General features: G+C 41.8%; 1 protein-coding gene across 2 annotated transcripts in view; it reads right to left on the bottom strand.

Annotated features, from left to right (window-relative positions):
• LOC120024308 (connector enhancer of kinase suppressor of ras 3-like) overlaps positions 1-23,571 on the bottom strand; it is a 73,150-nt gene extending 49,579 nt beyond the window's left edge. For both annotated transcript variants that reach the window (XM_038968523.1, XM_038968524.1), the window contains exons 1-4: positions 23,333-23,571; positions 10,205-10,368; positions 2,356-2,558; positions 1,553-1,640 (exon numbers count right to left, since the gene is read on the bottom strand). In XM_038968523.1, the coding sequence (XP_038824451.1) occupies positions 1,553-1,640; positions 2,356-2,558; positions 10,205-10,368; positions 23,333-23,384 (507 nt within the window). In that variant the 5' untranslated portion in view covers positions 23,385-23,571. The remainder of the gene's footprint in view (positions 1-1,552; positions 1,641-2,355; positions 2,559-10,204; positions 10,369-23,332) is intronic.
• Between the last annotated feature and the right edge of the window lie 4,427 nt (positions 23,572-27,998).

Here is a 27,998-nt window from a genome sequence, read left to right as displayed (position 1 = left end):
GGTGGGCATTCTATGTTCTGATTTCTATGTTTTTGTATTTCTATGTGTTGGCCGGGTATGGTTCTCAATCAGGGACAGCTGTTTATCGTTGTCTCTGATTGGGAATCATACTTAGGTAGCCCTTTTTCCCACTTGTGATTGTGGGTAGTTGACTTTTGTTAGTGGCACTATAGCCCTCGGAAGCTTCACGGTCGTTTATTTTGTTTCTTGTTTTGTTGGCGACATTCAATAATAAAAGGATATGTACGATCACCACGCTGCACTTTGGTCCACTTCTTTCGACGGCCGTGACACAGTTACAAATATAAATAATATAAATCAAACTGGATGGACATCAGAAATTGAGGAAGGCCAGGACTAAAAACAAACAAAATATAACTATTGTAAAATAGATTGTGTCTGTAAAATGTATATAGTGTGTATAAGCTGGAAGTAGAAGCCTAAGTGTTGTTGTTCACTAGTTTACTCCAGTTGGAGGAGGGGTGGTAGGAGAATAATACAGGAAGGTATATTCAAAGAAAATGTGTATGTGTATACAGTTGAAGTCGGAAGTTTACATACACTTAGGTTGGAGTCATTAAAACTTGTTTTTCAACCACTCCACAAATTTCTTGTTAACAAACTAGTTTTGGCAAGTCGGTTAGGACATCTACTTTGTGCATGACACAAGTAATTTTTCCAACAATTGTTTACAGACAGATTATTTCACTTATAATTCACTGTATCACAATTCCAGTGGGTCAGAAGTTTACATACACTAAGTTGACTGTGCCTTTAAACAGCTTGGAAAATTCCAGAAAATGATGTCAAGAAGAAATTTCTGGAGTGTTGAAAAACGAGTTTTAATGACTCCAACCTAAGTGTATGTAAACTTCTGACTTCAACTGTATATGTGTATGTATGTGTATATGTATGAATGTTTATATATATGTGTGGATGTGTGTATGTGTATGTATGTGTATATATATAGATATATATATCTACCCCAAAAATATATGGGGGATTGGAAATGATGCAGACAATTACATTGATGAAAGCAACAATCTATCCGCAATATTAAAGCTGATCCACCCTCTTAAAAAATTATTTAAATTTTTTTAATAAAAACTAACAATTCAGTGGTCCAGTTCTTATTGCATCCTGTGGTGAGTGTCTGTGTGGGCCACACCTTCAGCTAACACTTCCTATTTGAACTCCACCTCAATGTGTAACAGATCAAAAGAAGTAGCCTCTGATGCAGGGTTTTTAAGGTCTCGTGTGACTGACATTGTGACCCTACAAGTTCATGTAAGATGGGCTACCTTTGAAACCACAGACAATTTTCTCAGAGATGGTTTGCTTTTTACATGCCTTAAAAACTGTCATTTTTGGTTCCCAGAACGTTCATGAGAGGGGCTCTATTTTAATTTGTGTGTTGACTACGAGCATGAAAGAAATATTCATGCATCATGCTAATTTAACAAACACACACAAGTAGTTTCCTTATATGCAAAGTCATCCCAAAGTCCCATGAAACCTCATGAGTGTGAATAGTGATGATTAGAGAACAAACCTTCTGAACGGTGGAGGTGAGTTCCAGACACAGCTGAATGATCCTGTTCTTAGTGGAGGTGAAGTCACTGATCCCCGTCAGAGAAGTCCTGTTATATAGAGACCAGAGGAAGGACAGGAGCCATTCCAATTACAACAACCCCAATAACACAGCAATAATCTATCTATCGCTGTGTGTACAATCATAACAATATCAGGTGCAATCATGGAGCTGAATGTGATGACGGTTCTGTATAATATAGCAATTATGAGTGTTGTGTGACAGATGCATGAAGACAGCATCTAAATAAAAACGACCCAGGTATGTGAGAAATGTAATAGCAATTATTGTTGTTGACTTGATGAGCTTTGACTGGTCATGTACGTAGGTTACAGTACCCTCCCTAACATGTTTTGAGGGGTTACTAACAGCATCTGCTGTTGTCCGTCAATACAGATGTTTCATTTTGCAGCGGAGACCTTCTGGAATGCGTCTCAAGCCGACACAAGCACAGGAATACAACCGGCTGCATTACTTCACTTGGAAAGACTTCACTGTGGCTGTTTTGACTACCAGACAGTAAAACATTTCCTCAAGTCAGGACTTTAACAAGATAACATGTATGTTAACATGGGCATCACTTAAGACCATAATAGAATGCATTCCTTCCAGGTGAAATATTAAGTGTGTGTGTGTGTGTGTGTGTGTGTGTGTGTGTGTGTGTGTGTGTGTGTGTGTGTGTGTGTGTGTGTGTGTGTGTGTGTGTGTGTGTGTGCGTGCCACTGCCTACGTGCATGTATGTAAGTGTGTTTTGTATAGCCTACCTGTCCAGCCAGGCCAGTAGACTCTTGGCTGCTCCGATGAGCTCCACCACAGCAGTGAGGAAGTCATTGGGGGGTTTGTGGGACTTCTTGCCCTCGTACGACGGGTTCTTTCTGCGCTCCGACGCTGAGTTGTGGAGGTTGTTGGACGCCGCTCTCATACGACCAACCAGAGTCTTCAGGTTGTCTGTCTCCACCCCATAGTTCTGGAAGACAAAAGAGATAAAAGTTTTTACTTGCATTGACTGTGATTTGTGGTTGTTTTAACCACCCTAGTTGAATGCACTGACTTGTAAGTCCGCTAAAATACCGAAATGTAAATTATAAACTGGGTGGTTCGAGCCCTGAATGCTGATTGGCTGACAGCCGTGGAATATCAGACCGTATACCACGGGTATGACAAAACATTTATTTTTACTGCTCTAATTATGTTGGTAACCCGTTTATAATAGCAATATGGGGGTTTGTGGTATATGGCCAATATACCACGGCTAACGGCTGTATCCAGGCACTCCGCGTTGCGTTAAGAACAGCCCTTAGCCGTGGTATATTGGCCATATACCACACACCCTCGTGACTTATTGCTTAAATGTATGGGCATATTCTCATAACACAACATTCAAAAATAAGAAAGAAATACACCAAGGTTATCTGACTCACTAAGTTTATCATAGTCACATACCATACATGTAGCTATCAGAGCTTTGATTAGTGTGATTAGCATGTGTGTTGTAATCCAGGCTGCATCACATCCAGACGTAATTGTGAGTCCCATAGGGCGCCGCACAATTGGCCCAGCGTCGTCCGGGTTTGGCCGGGGTAGGCTGTCATTGTAAATAAGAATTTGTTCTTAACTGACTTGCCAAGTTAAATAAAGGTTAAATAAATAAAATTTAAATAAAGTCATCAATTCCATTCAATACCAACTGGCTTGGGTTCAGAAAACATTGCCTATGTCCCAAATGGCACCCTATTCCATCTATAGTGCACTACCTTTGGCCAGTCTCATGGGCCCTCATCGGCTCTGGCCAAAAGTAGTGCACTACAGAGTGAAAAGGGTGCCATTTCAGACACAGTCATTACCTTTCTGTTGAATTGTAGAGTGACAGAGGATTAAGGACTCCAGGGTCTTTCTCATGACCAAGTCCCTCTGACCAAGTTCATGACAAAGTTCTCAAGTCCCCCTACACTCAGGACCAGTCACCATGGCAACCTGCATGGCCCATCATCTGACTAAAACATATTCCCTTCCACGTCTACCTGAATTATCTCAAATTCTAAGTGTGTGTGTGTGTGTGTGTGTGTGTGTGTGTGTGTGTGTGTGTGTGTGTGTGTGTGTGTGTGTGTGTGTGTGTGTGTGTGTGTGTGTGTCTTTGTTTGTGCTGAGTGTAAATGTAAGTGTGTGAACAAGGGAGGGAGGAAGATGGCAAGGGAGAACTATCAACCCTTTCATATCTACACAGCTCTAGGGGTTTAATAGCAGGCTAACACCTGTGGATCACTGGCCCTGTAACACCTGTGGATCACTGGCCCTGTAACACCTGTGGATCACTGGCCCTGTAACACCTGTGGATCACTGGCCCTGTAACACCTGTGGATCACTGGTCCTGTAACACCTGTGGATCACTGGCCCTGTAACACCTGTGGATCACTGGCCCTGTAACACCTGTGGATCACTGGCCCTGTAACACCTGTGGATCACTGGCCCTGTAACACCTGTGGATCACTGGCCCTGTAACACCTGTGGATCACTGGCCCTGTAACACCTGTGGATCACTGGCCCTGTAACACCTGTGGATCACTGGCCCTGTAACACCTGTGGATCACTAGCCCTGTAACACCTGTGGATCACTGGCCCTGTAACACCTGTGGATCACTGGCCCTGTAACACCTGTGGATCACTGGTTCTGTAACACCTGTGGATCACTGGCCCTGTAACACCTGTAGCACAGCTATGGTAGACGGAGGTAAAAAGGCCTTAATTAAGTGCAAAGGATGGTGGGATGGGAAAGTCCAACAAGGTCTGATTGAGATCAAATAAAATCTCTTAAATTATTACCTTAATCACTATGAACACACATACACACGCACATACACACGCACACAGACACGCACACAGACACGCACGACAGCTGTTCAGCGCGAACGTTCCTATCCTGAAGCATAGAAGCAATGGAAACTTCTGAAGCCAATGGAATGCCTATTCCTGTTCAGACGCTGAAGAGGGGCAAGGGAAAGTGAAGAAAAGGAGGAAGAGAGCATGTGACAAAGGGAGGAAAAGGAGAAAGTGTTGACTCTGAGATCTACAGCAATTATGATGTATGGGGCACGGTCGGAGAGAGGAGAGGCAGGGGCAAAACCAATCACCAGACGGAAACCACAGGAACAATGGTGTAACGGCTTTTCCCGAGCGGGATGTGTGTATTACAGGTGGGGGGTGGGGTCACATCTGTTTCCTGAGCACCAGGAGATATCCCCGAGAACATAAAGCTCTGCCCAGATTGCATCCCAAATGGCACCCAATTCCCTATACAGTGCACTACGTTTGACCAGGGCCTATAGGGAGTAGTGCACTATGTAGGGTATAGGATGCCATTTGGGATACAGTCCTACTAGTCACCCACAGCCAACACTCAACCCTCACTACTTTATATTGGCCAGATAATGTATATTCCCTCTCACGTAGGACATGGTCAAGATCCCAGTTCATTTCCTCCAACAACCAAAGCTCTCTTAAAAGATAACAAGGTCCGGTATACTACCACCAAAGCTCTCTTAAAAGATAATAAGGTCCGGTATACTACCACCAAAGCTCTCTTAAAAGATAATAAGGTCCGGTATACTACCACCAAAGTTCTCTTAAAAGATAACAAGGTCCGGGATACTACCACTAAAGCTCTCTTAAAAGATAGAAAGGTCCGGTATATACTACCACTAAAGCTCTCTTAAAAGATAACAAGGTCCGGTATATACTACCACTAAAGCTCTCTTAAAAGATAACAAGGTCCGGTGTACTACCACTAAAGCTCTCTTAAAAGATAACAAGGTCCGGTGTACTACCACTAAAGCTCTCTTAAAAGATAACAAGGTTCGGTGTACTACCACTAAAGCTCTCTTAAAAGATAACAAGGTCCGGTGTACTACCACTAAAGCTCTCTTAAAAGATAACAAGGTCCGGTGTACTACCACCACCTGTTCTGGCACCCAATATGTTGCCCCATGCCAGTCTGTTAACCCATGCCAGTTTGTTGCCCCGTGCCAATCTGTTGCCCCGTGCCAATCTGTTGCCCCGTGCCAATCTGTTGCCCTGTGCCAATCTGGTAACCCATGCCAGTTTGTTGCCCCGTGCCAATCTGTTGCCCCATGCCAATCTGTTTCCATGTGCCCTATTAATGTGTGCCACTGTTAGTAATCCTTCACACTAGGGGGTATCAGGGCTCCATTCTCTGGCCTGTGGACCCTATTCAAAAAGCCTTCACAATAGAGTAGAACACTGAGTATACTGTAAATTCTATTTTCAATGTATCGCACACTACACACTGAAGCTAGTCCAGAGAACATAGCACTGGAATACAATACACCGTGTTCTGCACCACTAGCCTGGTCCCAGATCTGTTTGTTGTGACGACCCTCCCACTCTGTCTGCCGAATTCTTTCTCTTTGTTCTTGTTTTCCTTAATAGGATGTTGGTGGGCGGAGCCGGGAGGGTCGTCAGCGAAATGGGACACACCTGGGTTCGAGCCGATTCGTGACATTGTGCTGTATAGCCAATTCCTATGGTCATTCTTGACAATGACAATGATGGGAGTTGCCAAGATGGCACAAACACAGAACATTATTCTTACATCAGCAAAATGTTTATCATTTGATTGATGACAGAAGGGAACTCCTGTTAGACCATGTGATATCCATAGAGAAAGAAGATTCTCTTCCCCACAGAACCCAACGATGTCCACAGTGGGCCTACCTGCAATCCAAACATAAGTCATGTCAGGACTGTGTATGTAATGGAGAACAGAGGCTTCCTGGTGTGAGGCCATGTCATAGGCAGGGCACGACCAGAGAGAGAGAGTATATAAAGTGCATTCAGAAAGTATTCAAACCCCTTCCCTTTTTCCAAATGTTCTTATGTTACATCCTTATTCTAAAATGTATTAAATAAAACAAATTCCTCATCAATCTGCACATAAACACCATAATGACAAACAGGTTTTAGAACAGTAATTCATAAAAACAGATACCTTATTTACATACATATTCAGACCCTTTGCTATGAAACGCCAAATTGAGCTCAGGTGCATCCTGTTTCCATTGATCATCCTTGAGATGTTTCCATCTTGATTGGAGACCACCTGTAGTAAATTCAATTGATTGGACATTATTTGGAAAGGCACACACCTGTCTACATAAGGTCCCACAGTTGACAGTGCATGTCAGAGCAAAAACCAAGCCATGAGGTTGAAGGAATTGTCCATAGAGCTCCGAGACAGGATTGTGTCGAGGCACAGATCTGGGAAAGGGTACCAAAAAATGTCTGCAGCATTGACGGTCCCCAAGAACACAGTGGCCTCCATCATTCTTAAATGGAAGAAGTTTGGAACCACCAACACTCTTCCTGGAGCTGGTTGCCCATCCAAACTGAGCAATCGGGGGAGAAGGGCCTTGGTCAGGGAGGTGACCAAGAACCCGATAGTCAATCTGACAAAGCTCCAGAGTTCCTCTGTGGTGATGGGAGAACCTTCCAGAAAAACTACCATCTCTGCAGCACTCCACCGATCAGGCCCTTATGGTAGAGTGGAACATTACAGCCTGTTTGAAGTTTGCCAAAAGGCACATAAAGGACTCTCAGATCATGAGAATCCAAATTCTCTGATCTGATGAAACCAAGATTGAACTCTGGCCTGAATCCCAAGTGTCATGTCTGGAGGAAACCTGGCAACATCCCTACAGTGGAGCATGGTGGTGGCAGCATCATGCTGTGGGGATGTTTTTCAGCAGCAGGGACTGGGAGACTAGTCAGGGTCGAGGGAAAGATGAACGGAGCAAAAGTACAGAGATATCCTTGATGAAAACCTGCTTCAGAGCGCTCAGGACCTCAGACTGGGGCGAAGGTTCACCTTCCAACAGGACAACGACCCTAAGCACACAGCCAAGACAACACAGGAGTGGCTTCGGGACAAATTTCTGAATGTCCTTGAGTGGCCCAGCCAGAGAACAGACTTGAACCCGATCTAACATCTCTGGAGAGACCTGAAAATAGCTGGGCAGCGACGCTCACCATCCAACCTGACAGAGCTTGAGAGGATCTGCAGAGAAAAATGGGAGAAACTCCCCAAATACAGGTGTGCCAAGCTTGTAGCGTCATAACCAAGAAGACTCGAGGCTGTAATCACTGCCAAAGGTGCTTCAACAAAGTAACGAGTAAAGGGTCTGAATACATATGTAAATGTGATATTTCAGTTTCAAATCTAAAAACCTGTTTTTGCAGAGAGAGAGGGAGAAGAGTGACAGAGAGGCAGCTGACTGGGCATTCTTACCTATGCTAGCCTATCCCATCTGTGGGCTGCTTGGACATACAACCAGGGGTACAACTTTGGTTTTAGAAGTGGGGGGGACATAACCTGGCGGGGATCTGGGGGTCCTCCCTCAGAAGTGGTTGGGGCATCTAAAGCTAATTTCCTGCATTTCTACGCAATCTAATATACCCCTTTTGGGGTCACTTATTGTAAATAAGAATAGAATATGTTTCTTAACACTTCTACATGAATGTGGATGTGGATGCTACCATGATTATGGATAATCCTGAAGGAAAAGTTATAGACGCACAAATATCATACCCCCCAAAAATACTAACCTCCCCCGTTATTGTAAGGGTGAGAGGTTAGTATGTCTTGGGGGTATGATATTTGTGCGTCTAACCTTCTCACTCATCATTATTCACGATTCATTCAGGCCTATCCGTAATCATGGTAGCATCCACATTAATGTTGAAGTGTTTAGAAACATATTATATTGTTATTTACAATAAAGGTGACTCCAAAATGACATAATACATTATGTACCATTAATTTCTATTGAGCACAAAATAATCTGAAATACAACCAAAACTAAAAGGAAATGCATCCAACAAGTTTGTAGTCACAAACCTTTAAAAATGGGGGGACTAAGTACAAAATGTGCTCTAATTTCAAAAACGGTTCACTTGATATGGATGAAAATACAGCGCTCTGACTGATGTGGAGCTACTCTTCTCCAGTACTTTTTTCGGTGTAGCCAGACAACTTTTCTCCTGTAAAATGCAAGATTAACTTTAAACAAAACATTAGGAAATGTAGCTGGCTACATTCTTTCTATGATAAACATTAGAAATATGATGGACATGCATCGTTTTTGCTTGTGTGGCTGCCAGCCACTTCTGTTGCCATCTGATGAAAATGAAGCTATTTTCTGCCGAATGTTTTGCAATAATGTATTTTCTGTGAAGGAAAACTATAGTTGCACGTCATATAAATTACTCTATTGAAGCAAAAAAAGCACTGTTCACTTTCATTATAAAACCCTGTCAATGCACAGCTGGACTCCTGCTTTCTCCCATTGAGCTATTTACAAACAAACATGTGACTGGCTCAACTGTTCTGGGGAACTATGGTAAGCTACATAATGTAAAATAATGTAACAGAATCTGTGATCTGCTTTATCTCCTAAAGTATTGCACAAGTTGACTGCAGGTACCTACTTAAAAAGTAGCTACAAATATTAAAATAGTCAAACTTCAAAGAAATAGTTTCAACAGTATTGACGGTATCGAAAAGCCGCTTGGACACACTCGACCCTGACCCTAACCCTGACCCTAAACCCAACCCTGACCCTAACCCTGACCCTAACCCTGACCCTGACCCTAACACGTTCATGGGCCGCTTGGACACACTCATCCCTAACCCTGACCCTAACACGTTCATGGGCCGCTTCGACACACTCATCCCTAACCCTGACCCTAACACGTTCATGGGCCGCTTCGACACACTCATCCCTAACCGTAACCCATTAATGGGTCACTTGGACACACTTAAGCTGAGGGAGAGAGAGATGGAGAAAGAGAGAGAGTTAGAGAGAGTGTGTGAAAGAGAGAGAGAGAGAGAGAGAGAGGCAGCTGACCGGACATTCTTCCCTAATCCCAGTGTCTTGACCAATGCCAGCCTCTCCCATCCATGGGACGTTTGGACACGCTCAAGTTGGGCTCGTTCTGGGATCGCTCTGGGCTAAATAACAATCACTCTGCCGAAGGCACAACAAGCTCTTACTCTTTTTTACTGTTTATTCAAGAGGACCCTCAAAAACAAGATGGTAGTTCAAGATACCCCCTAAAATAAAAATGTCAAAGCCACTTGATACCAAGGCACTGGCATAATGCACTGACTTTCTCACTGTTACAGCTTAACTAAAGTTATCAGAAGGAAAGCTAGTACCAGAAGCACCACTCAGACTCAGTAGGCCTACTACACACATCTAGCCCCATACACTATCACTTCACCAGGTTCATTGGAAATTACAGGGGCATGAATGTTATCATGCTGGAATGTGGTCTAATTCCCACTTTTAGAGTGACCTAAAATGACATTGCCATTTGGGACATGGGAACGGGAAGTTGACACGCGATCAAACCATGATCAAACAATAGTTATGCGATATTTGAATGGATGATTGGACATGACGTTGGTTGATAGTCTGACATCTGTAGATCATATATACGCCTAAGGGACTATTCAAATAAAGTGTGACCAAACCTTATGCTCTGATAGGATATGAAGGAAGGTGTGTGTGTGGTAGGTGTGGTGATTATTAGACTACTAACCAGAGCACAGAGCAGGTCGACTGCCTCCAGCACCAGTTCCTGGTGTCCAATCCTGGTCACACCCAGTTCTAGCAGGTCCTGGTGGGAGATCTTCAACAGCTGCTCCCCGTCAATCTTCTCACGCTCAAAGTACGGGACATACTGCTGTAGGCTGTCGTCCAGGCCTGGGAAAGAGAGATAGTGAGAGATAGAGAGGGGGAGGAGGGAGAGAGAGAGAGAAAGAGGTAGAGAGAGAGAGAGGTAGAGAGAGAAAGAGGTAGAGAGAGAGAGAGAGAGAGAGAGAGAGAGAGAGAGAGATGTTCAGCAATGTTCACAGAGAATTAGCAATGTGTGTGTGTGTGTGTGTGTGTGTGTGTGTGTGTGTGTGTGTGTGTGTGTGTGTGTGTGTGTGTGTGTGTGTGTGTGTGTGTGTGTGTGTGTGTGTGTGAGAGAGAGAAAGAGGTAGAGAGAGAGGTAGAGAGAGAGAGAGAGATGTTCAACAATGTTCACAGAGAATTAGCAATGTGTGTGTGTGTGTGTGTGTGTGTGTGTGTGTGTGTGTGTGTGTGTGTGTGTGTGTGTGTGTGTGTGTGTGTGTGTGTGTGTGTGTGTGTGTGTGTGAGAGAGAGAAAGAGGTAGAGAGAGAGAGAAAGAGAGAGAGAGGGGTAGAGGGGGAGAGAGAGCGAGACAGATGTAAGACAAAGAGCTTCTTTCAGAGTCCAAGACCTGTTATGATACCACACAAGTGTTGAAGAAAACACGTAGTGAGTCAATACAAGCTGTTTACCAGTCCATCACTCAGGCATTTCTCAGGATAGCACTGTCCAGCAATAACCAGAATCAAACTGATCTCTGACCACAAGTGACCACACATCTAGCCACACAGAATCAAACTGATCTCTGACCACCAGTGACCACACATCTAACCACCCAGAATCAAACTGATCTCTGACCACCAGTGACCACACATCTAACCACCCAGAATTCCACACCGTACACATAGCAGCAGAGGTTATGACCATCACATACAGCATCTCATCTGATGTTCAGACCTTCTGACCCAAACGGCATTAGTAACTGGTCCCCAAAACGGATATGTTTGTAAATAGTGAAGAAAAAAGCAACTGCCACCACATGTGACCATTAAAATCCCAGACAACCATTGCTCCGTTTGGCTTGGAATGCCGCGCTACGCCACAGATGACTCACTTTGAAACTACGTCCCAAATGGCACCTTATTTCTTAAGTGGACATAGGGTGCCATAGTGCACTACTTTTGACCAGGGGACATAGGGAATAAGGTGCCATAGTGCACTACTTTTGACCAGGGGTCATAGGGAATAGGGTGCCATTTGGGACAGATCTCCAGAGTTTACGGAGTAGAAACGCCTCTTAACGAGCCTGTAATGTGTTGCCTTCTGCCACCATTGTGTTAGCACAAGCTAATGACTGTGTTGTTACACTAAAGCACTCTGGTTAATCTTTACGCAACCAAAGTAATGTTTATAAGTGTTTTGACCTTTCACGAGGATAGAACTGCTAAATATTAGATGAAATGCTCATTCTAAATGGTTGGGGAAAGAAATTAGCCCTGTGCCATTGGGTGGAGATGTAGGTGGGCGGAAAGTAATGCATGGGTCAGCTGACAAGGCTTTATGTGTTGTCTATAAGGATGTGATGAAGGGATAAGGTAACTAGCATGCAGGATCACGTTTCAGACACCTGAGGAGGGCAATAATCTCTCTCAACAGCAAGAGAGGGCCAGCCAATGTCACGCTACACAGCCCACCACCTGTTAATGATGACACACAACAGGTGAATCCCAAACGGCCAGAGCCCATCAAAAGTAATGCAAGATTTTCAAATTAATTTACAGTCATAACATTTGTATCATTCTTCAACTAGATTTAACCTCAACCTTCTTGGGGTTTGGCTCAGTCCAATGTTGGGACAAACTTCAAAGCCCAACTAAACTCTGGCTTAGTGTGGATTACAATGATGAAATATTTCAAAACATCCCTGTCTTCCTGCTTTAGGAACGCTATTCAAAAAGAAAGACTTGTTGACTTTTCCAGCTGAGCATTAATGACTTAACAGTCACTATGGTTACAGGCAAAGATGTCCCCACACACATTAAATATTTACATTGAGAGATCTGTGACCAGGGAAAGTATGTTGCTATCAGTTACAGTATACTGTACCTTCACAAAGACACCAAACAACTGGTGCAGTTGGATGTCGATACAGACATACATTAGGATCTTAATTTTAGCCAGTTTGCTACAGCATGAAAATAATCCTGCAGCAAAAAGAAATGTGAATTATCATGTTGATTATAATTAATGGACATTTTTGTAAGGGTTGATACATTTTTCGTAAGGGAAAATCAAGTCTGAAATTTCGAAGTTGAAATTACAAACTTCAGAAGCCTTTTAAAATCTCAAATACACTACAAGTTTTAAATGTACTGCATTGCAGGAAAGTTGTCCTGTAACAGGGTGATCAAATAAAGATCCTACATCTGTATATAGGCTGCTTTGGAAATGAGTGAAGCACAAATGGAGCTAATTCCAGTTATTTAACTATTGATGCAAAAAGGCAGAACTATTTAACTTCTGATAAGCTGCAAAATATCATTGTTTGTGTACTAGCTGTCCCTTAGCCGAATCAAATTGTACTCGTACAATTGTATAGTTTGTTTATCATGCTTTCACATAATGTGCACAATCACCACCTCAACATAATCTAATCTTCTCTCAATGGATACATGTAGCAGCAGCTCTTAGATCATCAACACATCCGCTCAGTGTGAAAGATCCTTAACACATCCGCTCAGTGTGAAAGCCCCTTAACACATCCGCTCAGTGTGAAAGCCCCTTAACACATCCGCTCAGTGTGAAAGCCCCTTAACACATCCGCTCAGTGTGAAAGCCCCTTAACACATCCGCTCAGTGTGAAAGCCCCTTAACACATCCGCTCAGTGTGAAAGATCCTTAACACATCCGCTCAGTGTGAAAGCCCCTTAACACAGCCGCTCAGTGTGAAAGCCCCTTAACACACTGTACATTTCACATGTGAAAACACGCCAAAAAACAGTCAGCCAAATGAAAAGTCTTCTAATTTTTTTATTTTTTTATTTATCCGTTATTTTACCAGGTAAGTTGACTGAGAACACGTTCTCATTTGCAGCAACGACCTGGGGAATAGTTACAGGGGAGAGGAGGGGGATGAATGAGCCAATTGTAAATCTGGACACAGATCATGCCCGACCTACTCCCAAATCCTGTGGCTAACAGGCATATAGCAGAGTATTAGGAGGGGGGGGGGGGGGTGGGGTAGTTTCTCAAGGTTTTGTTACAAATGAGGGAATGGTGCAACCCTCTCTCTCTTTACTATCCTTCTTCCCATGAAGTATTCACAGCTCTGGCCCTCTGGCCTCACAACCAATGAACTGACAGTGGGCTAGCCGTTTGTGTACAAAAGGCAGTAGCACTGTACGACTCTATTGCTTTTACACTGACCAACCTCTTTAACAGACAGAAGCATCTTAATTGTTTTCACTGCTCTATTGACAGTTGACAATAGCCCAAGATTCTACAAATGGCTCCAACTTGAGACAGCCCTTTAGGTAACTATGAGAACTTGATAAATTAGAACTCTGAATTCCCCCGTTGACCAGTAAAATCAATGATCATGTTTTATCTCTTCTCTATGCATGTTCACAAAAACAGTGTTATAAAGTAGTCTTGAACTGTTTATGATGAAGGAAATAACCCCATTACAGGATGAACCATGTAGTTCCTACACTCTTACAACAAAAGGGATCTTCGGCTATCCCCATAGGAACCAAAAGGGATCTACCTGTAACCAGAAAGGGCTCGTCAAATAGTTCTCCTATGAAGAACCTTATTGGTTCTAGATAGAACATTTCTTTCTAAGAGTGTATGAATATTGACCTCCTCATCTGATTATGGAGATTTATGCAAAGAAGAAGTGGGTTACTGAGAAAATGGTTGAGGTCAGTAAACTCTTGTGCATGACTCAGGCTGCAATCACATTCCACAGAAAAATCCAGTTAATCATTTATCGGAAACATAAAAACAAACAAAACCCAGACGCGTCCAGAATTTGGTTGCTTTCCTCCTCAAGTGTTTCACTTTCCTTGTCTAGTAAACCATATTCAATGTGTTTTGCTAGACTGTGTTGTGAGTGGTAACATTTAACCAACCAACTGTGATATGTGTGTTAACAAGCTAGCAGCATGCATCCTGTCTATATTCAAAGGTTTGATAGATTGGACATTGAACTGAAGTGAACGCTGCCTCTGGCTTGTTCATCACATCACACAAAGACACGTGTTGTGCCGTCTGGGGTAGACAGGCAATAAATGAGTGGAGTTTGGACCTGCAGAGCTGGGGTCAACATAGGGAATATTTACTTCACCCTTCACAACAGAACAGAGGTGGTGGTTGTCGTCATTCGAGAGGAATTGAGAGGGGTTCTAAAGCATTCAGACTATTTATAGACTCCACTAACCCATTCAGAAAGGACAGGAAACACCCTATCTCAGGAAAACAGATTCATGAGGAAAAAGGATTTCCTTGATCACACAAAACAATTGTGTGTTTGTGAGTGTGAGTGTGTGTGTGTGTGTTCTGGGAAAAATCCAGAATTAGCGTAATAGTAGCCTATCCTATCAAAACAACCAGTGACAGACAGTGCCTACTCTTCACAGATCTCTCCAACATTTGGGGACTAGCAAAGAGGTTACAGGGTTTCCTTATGTACTGTAACAGGGTTAATTAATGGCATGTTTGTTCCCATGGAAACCCTTCTTCTGACTGATATAAACTGGATGGGGACACTATGTCCCTAGTGGCATCCTATTCCCTATATATTGAACTACTTTTGAACAGAGCCCTAGTGCACTTTAGCGTGCCATTTGAGACTCAGCCACTGAAGAGAAAGTTTCCATGCCCTGCTATTTTGAGGAATGATTAGACATAAAACTGAGTCATAATAATAATACTAAATGAATAACAGCCTCTCCTATCTATGTTCCTATGTACGTCAGAGAAACTAATGGTAACACGTAACCAGGATGTATGGTTCTGAGTGAGTCAGTTCAGGCCAACCATTAGTGCGTAGTGATAATGTGGTCAACCATTAGTGTGTCATGCGTGGTGATAATGCGGTCAACCAAATCAAATCAAACTTTATTTGTCACATGTGCCGAAAACAACAAGTGTAGACCTTACCGTGAAATGCTTACTTACAAGCCCTTAACCAACAGTGCAGTTCAAGAAGAGTTAAGAAAATATTTACCAAACACCATTGCTTGCTGTTTGGGGATTTAGGCTGGGTTTCTGTACAGCACTATCAGATATCAGCTGATGTAAGAAGGGCTATATAAATACATTTGATTTGATAAAGTAAAAAATTAACACAATAACATGGCTATATACAGGGGGTACCGGTACGGAGTCAGTGTGCGGGGGTACAGGTTAGTTGAGGTATTTTGTAAATGTAAGGTAGGGGTGAAGTGAAGGGGTGAAGTGACTATGCATAGATAATAAACAGTGAGTAGCAGCAGTGTAAAAACAAGGGGGGGGGGTCAATGTAAATATTCCAGTGGTCATTTGATTAATTGTTCATCAGTCTTATGACTTGGGGGTAGAAGCTGTTAAGGGGCCTTTTGGACCTAGACTTGGCGCTACGGTACCGCTTGCTGTGCAGTAGCAGAGAGAACAGTCTATGACTTGGGAGACTGGAGTCTCTGACAATTTTATGGGCTTTTTCTGACACCGCCTATTATATAGGTCCTGGATGGCAGGAAGCTTGGCCCCAGTGATGTACTGGGCTGTACACACTACCATCTGTAGCGCCTTACGGTCAGATGCCGAGCAGTTGCCATACCAGGCGGTGATGCAACTGGTCAGGATGCTCTCGATGGTGCAGCTGTAGAAGTTTTGAGGATCTGGGGACCCATGCCAAATCTTTTCAGACTCCTGAGGGGGAAAAGGTTTTGTCGTGCCCTCGTCACGACTGTCTTGGTGTGTTTGGACCATTCTTTGGTGATGTGGACAGCAAGGAACTTGAAACTCTCAACCCGCTCTACTACAGCCCTGTCGATGTGAATGGGGGCCTGTTCGGCCTGCCTTTTCCTGTAGTCCACGATCAGCTCCTTTGTCTTGCTCACATTGAGGGAGAGGTTGTTGTCCTGGCACCACACTGCCAGTTCTCTGACCTCCTCCCTATAGGCTGTGTCATTGTTGTCGGTGATCAGGCCTACCTGATCTACCGCCGTCAGCAAACTTAATGATGGTGTTGGAGTCGTGTTTGGCCACACAGTCGTGGGTAAACAAGGAGTACAGGAGGTGACTAAGTACACACCCCTGAGGGGTCCCAGTGTTCAGGATCACCGTGGCAGACGTGTTGTTGCCTACCCTTGCCACCTGGGGGCGGCCTGTCAGGAAGTCCAGGATACAGTTGCAGAGGGAGGTGTTTAGGCCCAGGGTCCTTAGCTTAGTGATGAACTTTGAGGGCACTATGGTGATGAACGCTGAGCTGTTGTCAATGAACAGCATTCTCACATAGGTGTTCCTTTTGTCCAGGTGGGAAAGGGCAGTATGGAGTGCGACTGAGATTGCATCATCTGTGGATCTGTTGATGCGGTATGCGATTCACCATTAGTGTGTACTGCGTAGTCATAATGTGGTCAACCATTAGTGTGTACTGCTTAGTCATAATGTGGTCAACCATTAGTGTATACTGCGTAGTGATAATGTGGTCAACCATTAGTGTATACTGCGTAGTCATAATGTGGTCAACCATTAGTGTGTACTGCTTAGTCATAATGTGGTCAACCATTAGTGTGTACTGCGTAGTGATAATGTGGTCAACCATTAGTGTGTACTGCGTAGTGATAATGTGGTCAACCATTAGTGTGTACTGCGTAGTGATAATGTGGTCAACCATTAGTGTATACTGCGTAGTGATAATGTGGTCAACCATTAGTGTGTACTGAGTAGTGATAATGTGGTCAACCATTAGTGTGTACTGAGTAGTGATAATGTGGTCAACCATTAGTGTGTACTGAGTAGTGATAATGTGGTCAACCATTAGTGTGTACTGAGTAGTGATAATGTGGTCAACCATTAGTGTGTACTGAGTAGTCATAATGTGGTCAACCATTAGTGTGTACTGCTTAGTCATAATGTGGTCAACCATTAGTGTGTAATGAGTAGTGATAATGTGGTCAACCATTAGTGTGTACTGCGTAGTGATAATGTGGTCAACCATTAGTATAGCATCCTGCCAATAAGCCGTTCAGTACATCTGTTACGTGTAAATGCAGCTGCCTATCCCGACTATCTTCCTTTATTCAATACAATTACTTTGAAGACGTTCTGGTGGTGTCATTAAGCTGTAATCAATTTAAACAACATGACCTTGTAGTCATTAGTGACCAGTGGTCACACATAACTGCAACAGGTAGGTAAGTGTATGTGACGTGTCACCCTATGGACTGTGGTAGTAGGTGGGCCCCTAATAATAAGGAACAATTCAAAAAGAAACAGGAAGAGGAGGTTGATCTGTTTCCTCAGAGGTTTGGTTGGGTTCACTCCTGATAAGCTCAACCAATGGCAGAGGGTTGTGATGGTAAGGTGAAAGAGTCTTATGACGCAGACTCAGGTGTCTCCAAGATGAAACTTGGGTTGCATCCTAAATGGAACCCTATTCCCTATAGTGTGCTACTTTTGACCCATGGGGCTAAGGTCAAAAGTAGTGCACTATATAGGGAATAGAGTGCCCTTTGGGACACACCCTTGGCGTCCTCCTCCTCCCTCTAAACAAGCACATAAACTGGATGCTCCTGTCCTGTGGGAAGAAGTTTCATGCATACAGTCTTCCTTATCCAAAAGATAACAGTGAGTGTGTTATGTCACGCCCAAATGAAAAATATCAAAAGGGCAAATCTATATTTATCTAATAGAATAAGGATAACCGCTTGATAACAACCCTTATTTCAAAGTTATTAATGTATGCCTTTCTTTTCTTCAGTAAATAACTCAACAGAATTGGGAGTTGCATGACCTAAATCTATAGTCTTGAATCTTTATTTTCAATCAATCACAATCATCCTCTATAATCGCACCTGCCAGAAGTGCATGGGAAAATGCAGACTTGCCTGAGCGTGTTTCTCACAAATGTTTACTTCTACTGTATCTGACTTATGCATTTTCAAAGTTCATCTCATATATAAGGGGCAGGATATATAAAACATATACTTTTTTACTGTTCATTGTCAATTATTTCCCTGTTATTACTATTATTACTCTCTGTTTATTTATGTGTTTATAAAAATCAAATCAAATCAAAATAAATTGTCACATGCGCAGAATACAACAGGTGTAGACCTTAAAGTGAAATTCTTACTTACAAGCCCTTAACCAACAATGCTTTAAGAAGTAAAAAAATAAATAATTGTTAAGTAAAAAATAGATAAGTAAAAAATATAAAATAAAAGTAACAAATAATTAAACAGCAGCAGTAAAATAACAATAGCGAGGCCATATACAGGGGGTACCAGCTGCTAACAGGTCAAGCGTATCATAATGTCATCAATCACAGCTTAACGACACATCAATATGAACGCATGCCGTAAATGCTGACACAATGGCCATGCAGGGGTTGTGTGGACTGTACTGTCAGATCCTCTACAGGCGCTATCTCATCTAGGGTTGCAAAGGGTCGGAAACTTTTCGGTGAATTTCCGGAATTTTCCCAGAAATGTTTCATGGGAAGTTAAGCCTGGGAATTTTGGTAATTTCGCTTAAATTAATTAAAAAAGTTAGCTTGTAACAGTGAACCTTTTTTGTAGGATACACATAAAGCAAGTCTAGGTCTTGTGGCATATTTTAGTTAAACTATCCCCAATTCAATGGAATTGCAACCCTCTGCATGCACAGTGCATTCTTTCATCACATGCACTCTTCCATCTCATGTACAGCTGATTCTCAAGATCTTGCACACTAATGAGATGCTATTGAGCCCACACTATTACACTGTCTGGGCTAAGGACTACATGCTTTCTGGTAAGTTTTGATTATAATACTGGGTGGGGTGAATATATTTTATATGACATACAATTACTTTTTGTTAACTAGTGAATAGTAGCCTACAGCAAAGTGTGTTTAAATAATTTTTACCTTGTTAAGAATTTCTGCTAGTTAGTTTTTGCTACCATGTGGGTTTTAGCTTGCTTGAGCCTGATAACTGAGTGTTAATTCACCTGTTTCCATACATGTTACATTTGAAAACATTTATCTTACAAATGAGTTGTTTAATCCAACTGTTTAACTATTTATCTGTACATGGAATTGTATTTGGTTTTTTTTTATTCATTTTTTTCTAATCTTTACAGGAAAATGCCACGGGCACTATCTGATGTGTGGAGACATTTCACTGCAGCTAATGTAGAAGGAAAAGCTGTGTACATTTGCAAATACTGTGCCAAAGCATATGTGAAGAATGCAACAAAGATGCAGAATCATCTGGCCAAGTGCATAAAGTTCCCTCAGCACTCACAAAAAGCAACATCTGACAAAAAGTCCCTCTACTTCTATTTGAGGTGAAAATGATGAATCAGACACCTTATCGATAGCAACAGCTCATGGTCCTCCTGGAATCAGAAGTTCTTTTGACTTAATGGAGGAACGTAGTCAGAGAAATGCTGATGAATGTCTTTCTCGAGCTGTGTATGCAACTGGTTCACCTCTGATGCTCACAGGCAATGTGTATTGGAAGAGATTTCTGAATGTTCTTCACCCAGCATACACTCCTCCAACCAAACATGCTTTATCTATTAATTTGCTGGATGCAGAGTTCAACAGAGTTCAAGTGAAGGTCAAGCAAATCATAGAGAAAGCAGACTGTATTGCAATCATCTCTGATGGGTGGTCGAATGTTCGAGGGCAAGGAATAATTAACTACATCATCTCCACCCCTCAACCAGTATTCTACAAGAGCACAGACACAAGGGACAACAGACACACCGGTCTCTACATTGCAGACGAGCTGAAGGCAGTGGGCCACAGAAGATATTTGCACTGGTGACAGACAATGCTGTGAACACGATGGCTGCTTGGTCTGAAGTGGAGGAGTCCTACCCTCATGCATTGAATCTGCTCCTCAAGGACATCATGGCACTGAAAACAATGGATACACTCTACAAGAGAGCTAAGGAAATGGTTAGGTAGGTGAAGGGTCATCAAATTATAGCAGCAATCTACCGCACTGAGCAGTGAGAAGAATAAGAGCACCACATTGAAGCTTCCCAGCGACACCCGTTAGGGTGGTGTTGTCATCATGTTTGACTGTCGCCTGGAGGGGAAGGAGTCTCTCCAAGAAATGGCCATTTCACAGTCTGCCGATATGGACAGCCCCATCAAGAGGATCCTCCTGGATCATGTATTTTGGGAGAGAGTGGTAAGCAGCCTGAAACTCCTGAAACCTATAGCAGTAGCCATTGCGCGGATTGAGGGAGACAATGTCATCCTGTCTGATGTTCAGACTCTGCTTGCAGATGTAAGAGAAGAAATCTGTACTGCCCTGACCACTTCATTGTTGCTCCAAGCAGAGGAAACTGCAGTTCTGAAATACATCAAAAAGTGTGAAGACTTCTGCCTGAAGCCCATACACGCCGCAGCGTACATGTTGGACCCCAGGTATGTTGGGATGAGCATCCTGTCTGGTGCAGAGATCAACAAGGCCTACTGTATGGTGTCATCACTACCGTGTCTCTCCACCTTAGCCTGGATGAGGGCAAGGTTCTTGGCAGTCCTTCAATATTCCCTTTCTTTTGTTGTTCAGTGAAATCATCCCATGTGAAGAGTCAACTCATTTAATTAAAGTTCAATTCGTAACTAAATTGTTTTTTAAATTTCTATTGGAAGGATTTCATAATTTGCAATTATGTCTACTTATGATAAGGTAAAAGTTTGTTTCTGTCTCCATGTGATATGGTAAATATATCCAATGCAAAAAACATCTACATTTAAATTGTATTAATATTAATTTGCATATATTTCCGTTAATTCCCATATATTCCTGTTAATTCTAAAGGAAAGTTTCCACCTCTGAATATTCCACAAAACGTGCAACCCTAGTCTGATCTAAACACAACTCATAGTTTATAACTAATAATAAGGTAGGCTTATATTGTAAGGGCATAAGCAAGGCTTTCCCTGGTTCAGTGTTGCTGGGGCATCACCTAAAGGCAGTTTCCCACACCATTCCATTGGAATCAACACAGTTGAATTCAAGGCATTAGAATAGATACATTCAGAGTTATATTGAAGGCAATAGAAGTTTGCCTCTGACTTTCACACTAAGATGTCACCCTGCCTCCATAGGTTTAGTGATCACCAACAGAAGGGAGAAGTGTGCAGCCCACAATAGAATCCACTCCGCATGGTGATGCATTAGGAATTTTAGGAATTTATTTTGTCATATGTGACAGGACAGGAGTAGGGGTTCATAATGCCTGAAATCCACTGCCATGGTTATTTAGGCACACTATTCAAAGGAGTCAAGTGTGGACATGGATTTTGTAAAGCATAATAGGAAATTAAATGTGCTGATTTAGATGAAAGGGGCAATATGCAGTTGAAACAATAACAAAGCACCCTCCACCTGTAACGGAATTCCTCCTCTTCATCCGAAGAGGAGGAGCAGGGATTCGACCAAAATGCAGCGTTGGAATAGGACATAATGACTTTATTTAACAAGACAAAAAACGAACTAACTTGAATAACTAACAAAATAACAAAACGGAGTAGACAGACCTGGACATGCGAACTTACATAAAACGAAGAACTCACGAACAGGAAAATGACTACACAAAAGAACGAACGTACAAACAAACCGAGACAGTCCCATGTGGCGCGACAAACACAGACACAGGAGACAACCACCCACAACAATCAATGTGAAAACACCTACCTTAATATGGCTCTCAATCAGAGGAAATGAAAACCACCTGCCTCTAATTGAGAACCATATCAGGTCACCCTTTAACAAACATAGAAACACATAACATAGACTACCCACCCAAACTCACGCCCTGACCGTCAAACACATACAAAATAACAGAAAACCGGTCAGGAACGTGACACCACCCCTGTTTCGGTAAAAAGCTGAGGGATGGGGCTAGAGAAACAAACCACTCTCAAATTCATAGCCAGAGCTATGGATGCAAGGACTAGCCATCCATGATATCAAAATTATAGTTTTAGGCATGTTTTGCGGCTATACAGTGTTTGTTAAGATTTACAATGTTTACAACCATTGGAGTAAAACAAGCTTATATGTTAGGTTCTGATGGGGTTGAACTAAGCTCATGATGCATTCCAGAGTTATATTCTTCAAGAATCAATGGGTATATATCATTCATTTCTAAGTTTAAAAAAAATTGATGTAGAAACTGCAGATTGACCCTTTTAAGGTAGCCTACCAGTGGGTTCATAGAAGGTGACAGTTGAGCTTTGGTTGTCAAAACCATATAGTGAGCACATGTACGTTAAAGTAAACATAAACCCTTCTCCCCGTTGGCACACAATTTCCTTTCATCATCAAATGTAATTTTAAAATGGCTTTAAAGATGAGACTTAATAGCTGCCCAAACAAGCAATAAAACACTATGTTACAAAGTATTAATACGACACCTAGGCTGCTTCTAATAGATACCTATCGTCAAATGCAACTTTTGTTGCTATTTGTAACACTGTTATTCACTCAACATTCTCAATACGGGGCAATTTTGAATTGTACGTTGTTGGTAACTAAAACCAATGAAAATCAAATCAAATCAAATTGTATTTGTAACATCCTTCGTCAACAACAGGTGTAGACTAACATTGATACGCTTACTTACGGCCCTTCCCAACAATCCTGAGAGAAAAAAACATAATTAAAGCAGAAAGTTTGACAATTAATTAATTAACAGGCAATTAACTATGCAATAGCCGAATATCGAATTATATAGCTAAAGTGAAACAAACATAGGCTATTCAAAAAATGTATTACACATTAGGCTAATATAATGGTAACAGTGTATGTTAGAATTAGGAAGGCTAATCAACTCACCTCTTATCCAATCTACAACTTGTTTAGAAGTCCACTTTGTTATGGGATCCATCTTTGAATTGGTGCTCTCTAAAATTGAACCGGCTTTTTTTTCTTTGTCTTTTAGGTTAGCTTTGATGAAAAATCAGTATTTCCACATAGTAGGCATAATAGACATGTAACTACGACGAAATTACATGGACATAGTCCTCTCCCGCTACAGCCCCGATGACAGACCGATCGCATGTGGGGAAACAACAAGTTTACAGTGGAGCGGCGCAAACCTGAGAAGGGGCGGGAGTATCCGATTACAGTTCAGGTCATCAACCCTATTCAACTAAAACCGTTACATATATCAATTCTACTAGAGTCTATTGCAGGCAAATAGCGAAGTTTATTGTGAAACTTCATGAATCAACAGGTTTCTGTGACAATAATACAGTACACTAACCTAACCTAACCTACTATTATGAACAACATGTGACGTGTTAGAAATGTATCTCAAACTTTCGCAGGACAGATTCTCACACAACAGTTTGATCTAGTGGTCTCTAATTAGACTCGTCATATAAGTCTTAAACCATCTATTCATGTGTTGGGTGTTGCCCGATGAGACTTTTTTAGGTCCCAAAAGTTTCCCATGGGAAGAGTGCAGGCAACATTGATGTGGGGGCAGTGATATCACACAAGACACGCGGGGACAGGACTTTTAAGGGTTTTATGGGGACTTTGGGTTACATGGGTTATGATAATACTTTTTAGATGACAAGGGTGTAAATGAACAACAACACAATTTATTGTTGGTGGGTGTCATGTTTAATTTAATCAATAAGTTCATAATACTTTTTGGGGGGGACTGGATAAATGACAGGCTTTGCCACTTATATCTAGAAACATCGTAGCATTCATTTGTCTGGCAATACAATCCACAACCTGTAAAACATCATGAGAAGTAAAAGTTTTATTTAAGGAAAGACTGCCCTCTTCTGACAACAGGAAGTTGGTTGTCTTCTGCTACTGTATGTAGACTAGCCTACTACCCACTGGGCTCACTTGGGTTAAATCAATGTTGTTTCCACGTCATTTCAATGGAGTTACCTTGAACCAACCTGTAATACACTTTGAATTGATCAACCCAGTTTCACAGATTATTGTGAAATAGACACGAAGTCAATTTTTTCATGTGCAGTACACAATTTTCTATACAGTGCATTTCAATCACAGATAAAGACAGTAGGTTACTTAATATGACAGAAACAAGGGAGGTTCGTAGGGGAGTATGGGTGGGTGTACAATGCGAACGTCTAGCAACCCAAAGGTTGTGTGTTTGAATCTCGTCACGGACAACTAGTATTTTCGCTAATCAGCTACTTTGTAACTACTTACTATTTCTTTTAGCTACTTTCCAACTACTTAGCATGTTAGCTAACCCTTCCCTATAACATAACTCATAAACCTAACCATTTCACTTCTTAGCTAGCATGTTAACTAGCCCTAAACCTAACCCCAACCTTAACCCCTAGCCTAGCTAACGTTAGCCACAACAAATTGGAATTCGTGTAATGTACCAAAATTAGTTATGAAGAAAGAAAATCATGTAATACACACAAAATGCTTAATGATGAAAATCGTGTATTATACATGAAAAAGTGGGCTTTTTCGGAGGACTGTCAAAAAATGTGTGTCTATTTCACAATAAACTGTTATAGTGTGTCGGAAATTATGTCTGTGCCCATTGGGTAGTAACAGCTGTAGGATTTTAATTTGAGCCGGTGTTACAAGGCACGGCGCTCAGGTTGATCAATGCAGCAGTTGTTGTTAGGAGTGGGAAACCATGTGCTTTATGAGAGCTACACAGAGAAGAAAAATAGACATTCTCTTTAACAAGAGTGTGTGCGTGCGTGTACAATTTATTGCATAAACAAACTTCTGAAGCCTTTTTTAACCTCAAATACACTACACGTTTTAAATGTACTGCATTGCAGGAAGGTTCTCCCGCAGCAGGTGTACAATGCGAACATCTAGCAACCCAAAGGTTGTCACGTATACACCCTCACCGGCCTCTAGGTCATCAGGCTGCTGATTATCCCGCACACCTGTCACCATCGTCTCGCGCACCTGCGCCTCATGACACTCCATCACCTCCTTGCTTATCCTTGCTTGCTATATCTGTCACTGCCTTTGGTTTTTCCTCAGGTGTTATTGACTCTTTTTTCATGTCGGTGCGTTGTTTGTGTTTCAAGTTTCGTGTTTTTTATTTTTATTATTTAAAACACTCACTCCCTGAACTTGCTTCCCGACTCTCAGCGCACTCGTTACACATCTGTACTTGACTTTAGCAGTTGGAGAACACTTGACAGTGAAGTCAATACTAACTCCCCCAATATACATGTACCAAATCTTTTGTTGTTGTTGGTATTTACATTATCTCCATAGCTAACTTGCTCAGATTGGCTATTTGGAACAAGCACGTTCTTTACGTGAATCTGTCGGTGAGCTTGTTCATTGAGGCTCCGAGTAATATAATTACATACATACAGAATACAATATAATAGGATCGCTATGCACAGACTAATCCATGACTAACATTAGGCTCGCAATACAGACTTGTACTATATATGCAGGATTACTTGGGTATTCATTAATGAATGCAATGTAGAACTTGTTCAGACATTGACAAGTAAGCCCTCCTCTGCCGAAATATAAACTTGTTCTGAACAATATTTTCCTTTCTATGCTTGACACGCTTGTGTCCCAAGGTTTTGCTATTCTGTAGTTTTCCACAGGCTAAGACTAATAGAACAAAATAATAATTTGTTTGGAGGAAATTCACTGTGGGCCAGGAAAATGTATCGGCGTTACAAGGGCACGGCGCTCAGGTTGATCAATGCAGCAGTTTGTCCTTCAGTTGGTTTTGTTGTTAGGAGTGGAAAACCATGTGCTTTATGAGAGCTACACAGAGAAGAAAAATAGATATTCTCTTTAACAAGAGTGTGTATGCACGCGTGCGTGTACAATTTATTGCATAAACAATAATATGATATTTGGTACTGTATATGTGTGATAATGAACCGGCAATGTCACAAAAGGTTTTCTTTTTGGTCCTTGACTTGGCGTGCCTCCACAATATACAGTACAATCTCCATCAGTGCCTTTGTAACACCTGTTTCTTTCAGTGCAGTACGCTTTTCGCTTGCAGTGTATCTCTAGACGTCCTGTGTTCAGATGAGACTTCCTGTGTGACTGATGCATTCTTGTTCTGCCTTGAGCATTGGTCATCGTTTGTGATTGCGAAATATCAAACTGTCGGGGCGACAAAACAAACCCAGGCAAGACATAATGTTTAAAAAAAACAACAGGCAAGGAAGACATCACAACATGCTCTATCTAAGACTTCTCTAGTGCCACCCTTCGATCCAGCCTGGTCTCATAGACTAGACGTAACATAGTAAATGTAAATCCGACACACTCATATTAGTATGCTATGTTACGTTTACATAATACAGAAGGTTACTTAGGGCAAAAATGAAAGGAGAGCGGTTGGTTGGTGTGGATGGATGGATGGATGGGTGGGTGAATAATGCAAATGTATAGCAACCCAAAGGTTGTGTGTTCAAATCTCATCAGGGACAACTTTAGCTAATTAGCAACTTTTCAACTATGTACTAATTTTTAGCTACTTTGCAACTACTTACCATGTTAGCTAAGCCTTCCCCTAACCTTAACCCTTTTATCTAAATCCTTCCCCTAACTCTAACCCTAACATTAACCCTTTAACCTAACTCCTAAACCTAACCTTAACACCTAGCCTAGCTAACGTTAGCCAGCTAGCTAACATTAGCCACAACAAATTAGAATTCGGAACATATCATACACTTTGCTAATTCATAACATATCATACGAATTATAATTTGTAACATATCATACGAAATGGATGATGGACATCCACAAATTAATACATACCATACAAAACGTAACATATTATACTAAATTAAGTGTCTCGGATTTACATTCAGAATAATATGAAATGCTCTGAGACCAGGCAGCCAGCATCAGTCAGTATCTGACAGCTGGTGTTCTCATTTGATTGTAGCCTACAACTAGCATGTACTGTAGGTTACTTTACTGTATAAAAATGTACAAGTAGAGTCAGCTATGAATGCAGTAAAATGGAATTCTCACTTACATATAATTTACAAAGTTCAACAATATAGGCCGTCTATCCGCTTGATCTCTTGCAGTGCAAACATGCCAGGAAAAGTAGACCCTTAGCAACTATAGGGTTGAATAAATTCGCCATCAAAAGGTTGCAATAGTAAACTACACATCCAAGAGGAAAACAATTAGCCAGCTAGAACCTCCTGCAAAGTTTGCTAGCTATGTTGCTTCACTCACCAGTAGACAGAGCTGGCTTTTGTGATTATTATCCATATTCTTCAGCATGTTGCTGGCACTGGTGGTGCTGAGAATGAAGAAATATGGTCAAACTAGCAAGTACTGCATTAGGAAAATATTCTCAATCGTTTGCTGAATGAAAATCGCCCACAATTTCAGTTTTCATTCATAGCTCATGCTAGCAACATCAAAGCAACTTTGTAATGACAGACCCAGCAGTGTTTTCAAATCAGACGGACTGACAGCCAGGAGCCAATACGACATGCATTAAGTCAGCTAAATTACACATTTA

Source organism: Salvelinus namaycush, chromosome 29, assembly GCF_016432855.1.
Source record: "Salvelinus namaycush isolate Seneca chromosome 29, SaNama_1.0, whole genome shotgun sequence".
In the NCBI taxonomy this organism is placed as follows: domain Eukaryota; kingdom Metazoa; phylum Chordata; class Actinopteri; order Salmoniformes; family Salmonidae; genus Salvelinus; species Salvelinus namaycush.
The sequence above is the reverse complement of the archived record's forward strand: the minus strand, read 5'-3'. Positions and strand labels throughout refer to the sequence as shown.